This window comes from Theobroma cacao, chromosome 1, assembly GCF_000208745.1.
Source record: "Theobroma cacao cultivar B97-61/B2 chromosome 1, Criollo_cocoa_genome_V2, whole genome shotgun sequence".
NCBI lineage: Eukaryota > Viridiplantae > Streptophyta > Magnoliopsida > Malvales > Malvaceae > Theobroma > Theobroma cacao.
The window spans coordinates 487,687-499,845 of NC_030850.1; the positions used below are offsets into that span (position 1 = coordinate 487,687).

The 12,159-nt window shown below is 38.7% G+C and overlaps 3 protein-coding genes across 6 annotated transcripts in view; 1 reads left to right on the top strand and 2 right to left on the bottom strand.

Moving 5' to 3' along the window:
* LOC18610696 (ammonium transporter 3 member 2) lies at window positions 5,396-7,754 on the top strand. Its single transcript, XM_007046514.2, has 3 exons — window positions 5,396-6,176; window positions 6,559-6,844; window positions 7,020-7,754. The coding sequence occupies exons 1-3, from the start codon at window positions 5,565-5,567 to the stop codon at window positions 7,538-7,540; spliced, it is 1,419 nt and encodes a 472-aa protein (XP_007046576.2). The 5' UTR covers window positions 5,396-5,564; the 3' UTR covers window positions 7,541-7,754.
* On the bottom strand, window positions 7,895-10,995 carry LOC18610697 (bifunctional nuclease 2). Of its 3 annotated transcripts, XM_007046515.2 has the most exons (9): window positions 10,557-10,988; window positions 10,238-10,432; window positions 10,064-10,116; window positions 9,910-9,966; window positions 9,515-9,580; window positions 9,363-9,434; window positions 8,846-8,955; window positions 8,673-8,764; window positions 7,895-8,522 (listed from the first exon to the last, which is right to left on the bottom strand). In XM_007046515.2, the coding sequence occupies exons 1-9, from the start codon at window positions 10,822-10,824 to the stop codon at window positions 8,470-8,472; spliced, it is 966 nt and encodes a 321-aa protein (XP_007046577.2). In that variant the 5' UTR covers window positions 10,825-10,988; the 3' UTR covers window positions 7,895-8,469. The 3 variants fall into 3 exon arrangements, 2 of the variants coding, with proteins under 2 accessions (XP_007046577.2, XP_017978206.1); XR_001928321.1 differs by lacking the exons at window positions 7,895-8,522; window positions 8,673-8,764 and having other exon boundaries at window positions 8,866-8,955; window positions 9,156-9,434; window positions 10,557-10,995; XM_018122717.1 differs by lacking the exons at window positions 7,895-8,522; window positions 8,673-8,764 and having other exon boundaries at window positions 8,872-8,955; window positions 9,292-9,434; window positions 10,557-10,994.
* LOC108662386 (ankyrin repeat domain-containing protein, chloroplastic) overlaps window positions 11,108-12,159 on the bottom strand; it is a 2,983-nt gene continuing 1,931 nt past the window's right edge. Inside the window, exons 5-7 of one of the 2 annotated variants that reach the window (XM_018122706.1) lie at window positions 11,926-12,024; window positions 11,736-11,834; window positions 11,108-11,521 (exon numbers count right to left, since the gene is read on the bottom strand). In XM_018122706.1, coding sequence (XP_017978195.1) covers window positions 11,423-11,521; window positions 11,736-11,834; window positions 11,926-12,024 — 297 coding nt within the window. In that variant the 3' untranslated portion in view covers window positions 11,108-11,422. The remainder of the gene's footprint in view (window positions 11,522-11,735; window positions 11,835-11,925; window positions 12,025-12,159) is intronic. The other variant, XM_018122709.1, reaches the window with a different exon arrangement.

Below are 12,159 nucleotides of genomic sequence, written 5' to 3' on the forward strand. Positions count from 1 at the left end.
TACAACACTTCTCTCTGCTTGTGTGTACGGGGTGGGGAATAAGCCCAAGACCTTGACCTTGCTTGAATCCATCAGCAGCAACGTCTTCTTGAGTCTGGCTGGCCAAGATGGATGATCAATGATACTGAATGATCAAACCATGCTGGAAAGTGAAACGGAAGATTGCCGGCCAGGGAAGGCTCCAGGACCAGGATTACGTACAGATCTGCTCAATTCTTGTATGTTTTTGGAGAAAAGGGTGACTAAAAAAAAGGGTAATTCATGAGAAACATATGCAAGAGAAATCAACATAATGATGCTCAAAATTCATAGATTTCCTTTCTAATGAGCTTAAAGGAAAAATTTGGTATTCCAATTTGTTTTCTTTTCCCAGTTTCTAGAGTTAGCTACTGATGCCTTTCAGTTTCTTTTCCACTTTTGTCTTTTTTTTTTTCGGTTTGGTTTGGTTTTAAACAGATATAGACTAAACAACAAATCCTGCAGATCTCATGGTTTTTTCCATTCATTTTACATATATGCAGATATTAATTGAGAAACAGGTTGCAGTTATAGTTATTATGGACACCCTCGAGGCTGCAGGGCAGCCCCCCGCCCCCGCCCTCTGCCTTTCTCTCTTTTCCTGAGGCATTGGCAATGCAATAAAGGGTTGAAAACATGGGTGACGTGACTTTCAACTCCTTCCTAGTTTCTAAACCTCTTCGAACAACCCGTTTTAACTCCCTCCCAAGCCATACAAACCACGTGAATGAAGTATAAACCTTGGAAAGAAAACAGTGCTAATCTTACTCGATTAAGGAAAAGCCATATTTTGCAACAAACGATGAATCGATCAAGTTTTTTGATAGGATATAACATTAATAAACCTAATGCTCCCGAAGTCCCAAATCAGCTGCAGCAGCAGAGATCGGTGGAGCCGCACCCATAGTTTTTTATCCGATTTTTTCCTGGTATTTGTTTCTGTTTCCATTTCATGCTTTGTAAGAAACCCTCAGTGCATAAGGTAAAAGCATGAATATTACTATAAACTTCTTCCTGTAAAACCAATAAACCTACAAGGCAAAGCAACAGTAACACGTTAGAAAATGAGTTCATGGACGAGAACAAACCTTGGCGCTCGATCCTTGGCTTTTTAGAAGCATGAAAGCTTGGAGATATGAAAGAGTTCTAAGATATTGGCACGGCTCAATCAGACCAAAACCAGCAAAATGCTTTACTCTTCAGAAAGTGCTGTCATTGAATGTCTGAGTGAACCAGGCCAATATCACAGTTACTATTTCATGTAGTTTCTTGTGTCCAACAAGATCCCTTAAGAAACAATCAGGAATGAAGAATCATGCATCGTTTCAGGATCAAACAGAAAAGACTGAAGAATATCGGGAGGACAGATGGGTTAAAGAAGAGCAAAATAAACGAAGAGAGAGAGAGAGAGAGAGAGAGAGAGGGAGGGAGAGAAAAGAAGTTTGAAGGGGAAGTTTTTTTGTGAGGAGATGTAAGAATGTCTGGGTGGGGATTTAAGAGAGCCAGAGGGCCTGCATGAGCATTTAAAACCGCTACTACCAAAGCAGAAAGTTGGGCCAGTGCATTTATATCCATTATTCTCCCTCCCATAGTCCCATCCATGTTTTCCCTCTTTCTTTTTCTCTGAATCATGAAGGCCTGCCTTGAAAATTTTTTGGACTTTGTCTTCTTTCCATTGGGCACCCCTCTTCCAAAACTGACCTTTTGTTTCAGTAATCCAAACAAATACCAGAACATGACCAGCAAAGGTCTTTGTTCTTGTGATAAAGGATCTACCTGTGTTACTCAAATTAGATTGTGTTAGATATGGATATAAATCTAATACAGGTACACTCGGGTTTTTTCAACTTTGTTTTCTATTTTTGAAAGGTTATAATTTATATATTTAAACTTATCTTCAATTTTAAATAATTATCTTTTATGTATCATATATCGATGATGATCGACAAAGAATACGTTACACTGATTTAAATTTTTAATCTTATCCATAGTAGGTAGAAGACTTGTTGACGAGAGTATTGATACCATCTTTTAATTACGAGTCATTTTTGGTGTAATGTACAGTGTTTGCTTTTAATTAGTCTGTTCTTTCCAGGTTTGTACCATGCTCTCGTAGCATGATGACTCGTAAACCCCTACATGTTGCATCAGGTTCTTCATAGATTCGAGGGGTGAAACCGTCCTTGGAGCTGGTGACAACGGGTGCTCATAGCTAAAGCAGGAATTCAAAGGTGGTGCCACCCCCCAACAGAGAGAGAGAGAGGGGCGGATCGGGCCATGCCACGATCGTGATACTCTCTGCATTTACCGAACCAGAAAGACCACCGCCATTAAATGAGGGAATCTCTCTCTGGGCGGACAGGCCGCAACATTAATAGGCAAGGGTACCCCCAGTCAGACTATTTTTAGAAATCGAAAGTGTCGAATCCAATTTGGCTTTATTTATTTCCATGGTAAAAATTAATTAATCTGTTTTGACTTTACGAAGGCAAATCAGCAAAAATAAAAAGTAAAATGAAAACTGTAAAAAAAAAAAATTCTGTCTTTTATATATTCTTGAGATGTTTCAAAATAAAATTTATATAATTTGAAGGAACAAACTTTAAATATGGTGAGATAGAGTAAAAACAAGACAGTAAATGAAAGAATTTATTTACATACAACAGTCAAGGCATTTCTTCATATACAGTAACACTTTTTTTTTCACTTTATATAAATATAAACAGTGAACATTTAAAGGGTTAGGAGGCATGCTGCATGCACACGACAAAGAGGTGGAATCGAGTCAGAGCCCTTGAACGCGTAGAAAAGGATATGAAAAGAATCCAACCTTATCGATTAATCAAACCGAAAAGCCATCAAATTAATTAATTTATGATCATGATTAATTAAACATTTGTTATATGATAGAAGCAGAACTACCAAAGATGAAGAGATGCAAGCTGTGTGTTGCATCCTTTGATAGTCAAGCAATGACCCCACTCTAATATTCCCCACCCCATTACCCATTCATCAAATCTTTTATTCCAACAAAAAAAAAATTTAAAATCTGCCTACAAAATAAAATAAGACCCAGAACTTTAAATTAGTTTGTTTAGTTGTTACAAATCAAAAACTTTTCTTTTTCGGCCATATCACCTCTCAGAAATATTAAAAATGTTTGTACATATTACTTTGATCGTCATGAAAATTAAGATAAAATCTTTAATTTTGATACATTCTATATTAAATTTGATTTTTTTTTATAATATAAATGTTCAATTTTTTTAATATAAAAATAAAAAATAACGAAAAATATATTTATAATATAAAATAAGTAAGAGTATTACCTATTTAAAAAAAAAAAACCTTTGATTTCAGGTTATCTCAAAACCGAAAGATGAACAAAGAAAAGATACTGGAAAGAGTATATATTTTGCTGATTAGGTGTAAAAGATATAACTAGAATATATCAATAATCAAAGTGAATATCAAATCGATCCAATTGTACCATATATATATATATATATTTAATTATTAGTTTCATCAAACTCAAAAAAGGGCCCCGAAATTATTAATTTCCAGCATATATGGTCCGAGGTTGCATTCCATAATTAGCAAAGTAAAAAAAGAAGTAATTTGGGGTAAAAAAAGGGTATACCAAACCCAAAAAAACCACCGTTTACAGCATAAGGAAAACGTCTCTCGCGGAAGCCATTAAAAGCCCGAAACAAGGCCGTACAAATGTGCATGAACGGTCGCGATCTGATCAGAGTCCCCGGTGGTGACAAATTGCCAAGGGATAAAAAAACAAGGAAAATCACACACACGGTGAAAATATCCGGGATTTGGCATCTATGGAAACTTAGACATGCAGACACCAGACAGGGAGTAGTTGGCGTAAAAGACATCGAAGAAATAAATGTCTGTTTCTTTTTCTTTTTGTGCGTATGTGTTTGTTGAGGGTTGGTGTATGATTATTCTTTAATTAAATCTTTTGAGTTGTGATTAAGAGATTAGTAAATTAAATCCTTTTTTGAAACTTAAAAAGAAGGATTTGATGTTAACTATAATTATTGGTGGATGGAAATGGGTCAATGCGCATCTCGGGCGGCAGCGACAGGGAGGGAGCATTGGAATGATTGCAGCTGCAGCGTGGTTTCCTCAGAGTCAGAGAGGATGCGGGGGTGTCTGGCCATGGTGAAGGAACGCCGTTCCAGGTTCTACATCTCCAGGAGGTGTCTTGTCATGCTTCTTTGCTGGCATAAATATGGCAAATCTTGATGATTTTCGTTTTCTCTGTCTTTCTCTTTCTTCTTCTTATTCTTCTGGTTCATTATCTTGTTAAATTTTTCTGAACATTCAAATTGAAATGTAAAGAATTTTGAAACTTTCGATCAGCCCCGCAACTCCCTTTCCCTTTTCCTTTATCAAGTGTTTTTATGCTGTATGACAATTCAATGATATGTATGCAAGAGCAAGAGACAGTCTACCGGATTCAGAGTTAAGCCAAATCAAAAGGACAGGTTAAAGAAAGATTAATGGTTAGAGTTGTGTACTGAATCTTTAAAACATGACATGCTTTATGTATTAAACTCTTTTTTGGTAGTATTAATGGCCAGTTTTAGGATAATACCAGAATCAAGGTAAAGACAGCACCGTTTTGTGGTGATAGTGGTTTGTTCTTCTTGTCAGAGCTTAAAGTAGAATTAATGAATACTAAAAATATTGACAAAGCCAGGGTAGCTTCACGTATCAGATAATGACAGCCATGTGCATGCAGTTTATACTTTACTTTCTCGACAAACAACCTTTGATCATGTTATTTCGTGCCCTTCTATATATTATCAGAGCCTATACACTTTGGGGTCGCCTCGCCGCTTCACTTTACTGTCAAATATATTCGTCATGCATGCAAAACCTGTGACCATCCAACAGGCACCAGAAAGCCCCTTTGTCTGTCTAGTTTCTAAGTTGGTTAACTCTTGGTTTCTTGCTTGGAAAATCCAACCATGAAAAATTCTTGAAGAAACTTGTATGTTTTTGAATATATGCACAGTGTCCAAACGACCGATTGAAAGGCATCCGACATCAGCCTCAGGATTTTGCTGGTGCGAACCTGGCTATCATTTTTGTCGCAACCTAAAGAAAAGAATTTGTTTTGTTTGGTCCTGAAGATACAGCGAAGCGGTTGCTTTCAAATTGCTAGCTGCACCGATTGGCTGCATCAAACACTCTAATTCGAAAACAAGGTCTTGCTCTAGTTATTCCTATGACGTTTGATCAGTATCAGCTGGCGCATATGTATTACCAACCTTTGTTAGCGGCGAACATAAAGGTTATTAACCTCTAATTAATTATTTCTCGAATGAATCTTCATAGCCTGCTGCTAAAGACAAAGAAGAATGTTAGTGTATCATCTGTGTAGTGAGGGTTATTCCAATGTTCACCTTGAAGAAAACTCCAAAAAGGGTTGCTCTTTATACTGAAACACCCACCAAGCTAGTCCAAAAATTTCGGAACAAAGAAAACTTCTATCTTCCCCCTCTGTACACCAGTGTTTCGGTATGAGCCTGCAGGTCGATTATCGGATATATTCTCTCCCGAAAGGGCTTGCTCCTGATCAAGGATCGCCTGCATGGCTCAGCAAAGGAGACAATGCATGGCAGCTAACAGCAACGACCTTCGTCGGTCTGCAAAGCGTTCCAGGGCTTGTCATCCTCTACGGAAGCATGGTCAAGAAGAAATGGGCTGTGAATTCAGCTTTCATGGCCCTCTACGCTTTTGCCGTGGCTCTACTTTGCTGGGTTTTGTGGGCTCATCGGATGTCTTTTGGAAACTATAATAGCCCACTGGTGGGAAAGCCCATGAATTCGCTGCAAGACGGGTTTCTTCTCGGACAAATGGATGCTTCTCATCATTTGCCAATGGCTGACTACGTATTCTACGAATTCGCTTTTGCTGCCATTACTGTGATTTTGCTGGCTGGATCATTACTTGGGAGGATGAATTTCTATGCTTGGATGATGTTTGTTCCCTTGTGGTTGACGTTATCTTATTCCGTTGGGGCATTCACTATATGGGGATCAGGATTTTTCCAGCGCAAAATTATTGATTATGCAGGTGGTTATGTGATTCATCTTTCATCTGGGGTGGCTGGCTTTACAGCTGCATATTGGGTAATTTGACCTGCTCATCTGATTCTTTCATGAATGTTAAACTAAGTTCCTGGAAGGCCGAGCCAGGAATAGCTTATTAGCCACACTCCACCCCAGAAGGAGGTCCAAGCCGAATTCATCTTTCTGAAAAAGCTTGAAACAAAGTTCTTGATTATGGAAAATATATCACTGTTTCTCCCAATTCAGCTATTATCCTTTTTTTAAAACAAGTGGGCCGATGGAGAAGCGAAGCCGACCTAATCGGACACCATGCACAAAGATTTGATTTGGATGATTACTCTTTTGAATCTTTTCTACATAGAAAATACCAAGCACAAACATTTTCATTGCTGTTTATTAACTGTACATTGTTCTCTCTGGTGATTGTGGTGAGTGATTGCAGGTGGGACCTAGACATTCGCATGACAGGCAGCACTTTCCACCCAACAACATAATTCAAACTTTGGGAGGTGCAGGATTTCTGTGGCTCGGATGGACAGGTTTCAATGGAGGATCTCCATTTGGCGCAGGCCTGATCACATCTCTAGCCATTATAAACACCCATATTTGCACCGCCACCAGCCTCTTGGTCTGGCTTGCTATCGACATGATCGTGTACAAGAAAAGCTCAGTCATCGGTGCAGTACAGGGAATGATTACAGGCCTTGTTTGCATCACTCCTGGTGCAGGTTAGCCTTCACTCCGCTCAACGTAAAGTCATTCTCCAGGCATGCATGTATCACCCTTTACTCTCTGTTTAGATTAGAGGTTTTATAATCATTTTCCGAGGAAAACGTCCCTTTATGATTGAACATCATGGTTTTCAGCATTGATTGCATTAACATAAGATGCATGCACGGGCAGGGCTCGTGGATCCATGGGCAGCAGTCCTAATGGGGATGATGTCCGGATCAATTCCGTGGTATACAATGATGGTTTTGCACAGAAAATCAGCCTTCTTCCAAAGCGTGGACGATACTTTAGGGGTCTTCCATACGCATGCAGTAGCTGGTCTTTTAGGGGGCCTCCTCTCTGGTCTCTTTGCCAGACCCAGTCTTCTGAACCTGATGTACCCTTCAGAGAATTATGGTCCAGGCTTACTCCACAGCGAGGGACAGTTCCACCGCGGCCTCAGACAAATGGGTTATCAGATTCTAGGAGCAATGTTCATCACTGCATGGAATGCTGCTGTTACGAGCTTCATTTGCCTTTTTATCAGCCGCATTGTTAATTTAAGGATGGATGAAGAGGACCTTGAGGTAGGGGACGATGCAGTGCATGGAGAGGAAGCTTATGCTCTATGGGGAGACGGTGAAACAATGCCAAAACCTCGCCGTCTGCGTATACCTCCTATCTGCCGCCGTCTAGTTTCAACTCCTTCATGAACCAAATATAATAAGTTTTAGAATGCTGCTATACTCTCCACTTCAGCTTTTGTTTGATGCTGCTCACTAGCAAATTACAGATCTCCAAATGTTCGTACTGCGTGCTTGAGAAAATGATTTGCGTGATTATTGTGATTTTGTGCACATATGTCCAAAGATCTATCGGGAATCTGTAATTTCAAAGCATTGGAAACAATAACCAAATGATTTCTTTTGGGGTTGCTTTGTGCCAAGTCAGGTTATTTTATTAATCATTTTCGGGTTCTTTCCCCCCATTTTATTTTACTTTGATCAGAAGAACTTCCAATGTGAAAAAGTCAACGGCAGCAGACTTGTTCATAGGGGAAAAAAAAGAAAAGAAAATTGACAGCAGAGCTATCAGGGCATATTAAACTTTATACCATTTTCTGAAAGCTAGGTAGCCAAGTACACAGCCATATAGTAAATTGTAATTTCCCATAGAAATATCTATGAAACAAATAGATATTTACAAACATCATACAATCGGAAATACAGACAATCAATTGCAGCTCAATGAGTAACAAGAATATTTGTAACCTTCATGGTCATGGCTATGCACTCTCCAAGTTAATCCACACTTGACCTTATGGGCAACATTCGTGAGTCGCATCTGTACATACAACCTTTTGTAAAGCATGATTATGCATTCATTCCAGGAATGTTTTCTCAGGATTAACTTAAACACCAAAATTCTAGGTCAATGGTGTTAACAGGTTCCAAACCTTCCTTTCTGGTGAGTATTTTGCCCAGCATCTCCCTGAAGCTTTGCGAACTACAACAATCTGAGCAGCCACAAAACTCCAAAACCAGAGGGTATACCCTTTATCTTTTAATAGCAAAATCTAAAAAGAATTAGCTAACAAGCATGCCAACCATCAAGTATACGAACTGGATACATTTGAAATGGGTTACTGGCTATGACTTGAGTTGCGAAGCTTCATTAGTTTGTCTCTCAACATTGCTGCAAGAAGAAAGTATATAAATATAAATTGATTTTATGTGTAAGACAGTAAGAGCTTCAGAAGATTCTGCTCTCTTTATAATTGAAAAAAAAGGGCAGATTCTGCCCTCTTTTCTTCTGTTCAGAAGATTTATGTTTCATTGTTATTACCTGCATCATGGTACCTTTCTTCTTTGACAGCTAAATCCATATTCCTCACCAAATCCAATTCTTCTGTTAGTAAATCTGGACCATCTGCAGCACTGGAAATATATAACCATGCTTAGAGTTACAATAAGCCAGAAATTTTGGTGAGAAGACACTAAAGGTAGTATAAGCAATACCTGTCAAGTAATACATCATAAGTAGCCTTTGTATCACGTACTCTGCCCATCCCATAGCCCATCCTAATAGCATCTGCCAAGACAATTTGTTTATTTACATATATTGGAGCCTGCATACAAGAAATAACAATCAGAAGCTTCGGAGAAGCAATCAGCTGAAGCGAATGCACTGTTGAACCTTGAAACAGCAAGCCATTTGACATTGAATTAAGAGAGGTGGATTGCAAATTGGAGCAGTGGACCATCTAACCACAGCTCTGAAAACATTAGCATATGACTGTGCGCAACAAATGCAAATGCAAGCACTTACATAAAATACCATCCTCATTGAAATAAGGTTAACTGCAACCTACTCAACTCAAACCAGGCAATCTTATTGAACTTTGGACACTGAATTTTATACTGGTGTAAGTCAAAGACAGCAAGGGCAATCGAGTTGTGAGTACCAATACTAGAAAGCTAGCAATTTCCCTTTCATATTGCCCAAATTTGCTTTATGATAATTTCCGGTACACACCTTGCATCTGTTAGCCACATTTATGGCATCTGAGGGTCGTGCATCCACACTTATGACACCATTTTCCCCTGGCTGTAAACACAATAACAATAGTTTAATCAGGTTCCTGTATCTTCAGAAGGAAATCAACAGTACAACAATCTTTTAATCACCTTGCCAAAATACAATTTTGCAAAGTAAGTATTGACAACTCTTTCTGTGATTCTCACCATTTTAACCTGAAATAACGACATGTGAAAATCAATGAAAAGAGATATCATGCAATAAACTGCATAATTTTCCTAGGCTAAAGCTTGTAAGAGTAACTAGTAACCGGTTCACAATCATGTATATTGATCATGAAGGTAGGTAAGTGACTGAACCAATTGGTTTAATTAACCCCTTTCCTACTTTACAAATTTCTCTAATGAATCTCTGCCAAATGCAACGTTCAAGAAAAGTCTTTCAACAGACATGGGATGTAAATGAAACAACAAAAGCAAGTAACTGATAAAGGATACAAAGATATTAGCATGTCTTAAAAACATGAGAAAAACCAACTCCATACTTCATATCCAAGATTCTCCACCACATTTTTAACAAGCTGGAACTGATCTGGACAATCCTGCAATAGAATCATGTCAAAGAAATTAATACAAAAGATATGTCTAAGGGTAAAAACGATCAATCTTACAGTAATAAATAACGTATTAAGAAATTACCCCATCATCATCTCCCCAAAAGGCAGCTATAAGTTTTTCAATAGCAAACTCCCCTACAACAGCAGATTAATCAGAGCTAATAACAAAAACAGATCCACCAAGAAAGGGGAAATCAACAATCACAATTAACAGACACAAATGGAATATGGGTAGAATTGTTGATTCCGTGTGTACCTACAACAATGGGTAGCAAGAAGTCTCCATCACAAGAAATCTTGAGAAAAATGGTGGGACTGGGATAGCGACTGAGAAAGGCTTGTCCGATTGAAGTAATCATAGCCTTCGATGTCGGAAGCTGTCTCCTAGACGACTTCCATTTTATGTCTTCTTGGAATCCTTGCCTCAGCATCCGGTAGTGCAAAATAGTTTCTGCACCATTCGTAATTCCAGTTTCCAAATCAGGAAGTAAGAACCAAAAAGATTGTTTTTTTTAAAAAAAAAAAACCATTTCCGACCAAATTAATTAAAAGTTGATAGTGAAACGGAGGCTCACCTGAGATGAGAAGAGAGGCTTCAAGAAACTGGTGGTCTTGATCGTCGCCTTCGCTAGATTGGGAACCGAAGCTACCTCGGGCGGAGTGGCAAGAAACGAGGATCGGTTCAAAAGAACGACGTCGTTTCGTCGTGAAATGTAAACGGATTGAGGAGCGACAGGACGAGGATCGGAGCGAGGAAGAAGAAGAAGAAGCAGCATTTGATTGATGGTAGAAAATCCAGAAAGCGGAGACCGTACGGACACAAAGTTGAGCAGCGAGCATCATCCGCGAGAGAAAGACAGAAAGCTATTTGGGTTGGAGTTTATGAAAGGAAACCAACCAAAGAGGAAGCCACGGTCGTTGGAAAATGAAGGAACACCGACGTCTACATGCGTTTTAAATCTTCAAGCTTCGATGCGGAGAGCTTTTGTTAGTAGCAAGGAAGGAGCTTTAACTTTACTTTTAGCGACGAAGATTATTTTAACTTATCTTTAATCTGTTTCCCACGAAAGAATCAGCGACGACGTTTTGGCTTTTCTTGTAAGAAAACAAAACCGAACCTTTTCAGTATCTAAAAGCCAGCACTAGCGACTGCAATACCCAATATGTACTTACAAAGCTCATTTCCTCGCCTATGCTTTAAATGTAACAATAAAATTATACATGGTACGCAGTTTTAGAGAAGAATGGGGGACTATTGGTTTGATCATTTCTCATAATTACATAATAATTACATGTCACAAGCCCATCAATATTCTTCTCACCCGTAAACGCTGGTCAGGTCCCAGTTGTCTCATCGGTATCTAGTTTCAAGTAAACCTGAATGAGGGTGAAAGTATTTGCCATGGCTTTCAAGGGCCTCTGGAACATCGATAATCCTTGGTTATCGGGGCTTCGGAAGCTGCTTCAATAGCTTGATCAGTTCATATGTTATTGTGTCCCGACCAGAGTAAAGGCAAAGGTCCAGTGGGGCTAATCCATCCTAAAATGAGCAAAAGACTCATAATGTGTAGATATAAGTGGAAAATTAAAGCTAATGAAATAGCTCCTGAAGGAAATTTTAAATCGAAAAAAAAAAAAGGAGAACAAACATGAATTAACATCCACAGGTTAGAAACCAATCACCGAAAGAATTGTAGGGGAACTGGTTAAACTAACATCAGTTCATCAGTTCATAAGAATCACAACATCCCTACCTTGTTTTTCAGCATCTTATCTGCTCCTCTAATTAATAAAAGCTTCACTATATCAGTTCTCCTTGCTTGAACAGCAAGGTGCAATGGTGACCAACCATCCTAGAAAGGGCAAAACAAATGCATTATCAAATGGAACTTAAGTACTGAAAACAAACTCATAAAGCAACAAACTGGGAAAGGTTAACCATACATTGTCCTGAAGATTTATATCTACATTATATAAAAGAAGAAGTTTAATTGTAGGAGTTGATGCTGTACGGACAGCATAATGCATCAAGGTGGCCCCATCCTATTGGCATCAGAAAAAGAAAAGGTAAATATTAACACAAAAATCAAGCTGAGTCACTCTCAGTCCGTAAAACAAGTTATATCGTGAAAGTATCCCAAGTCTTGCACCCCCCCCCCCCCCCCTCTCTTTTTTTTT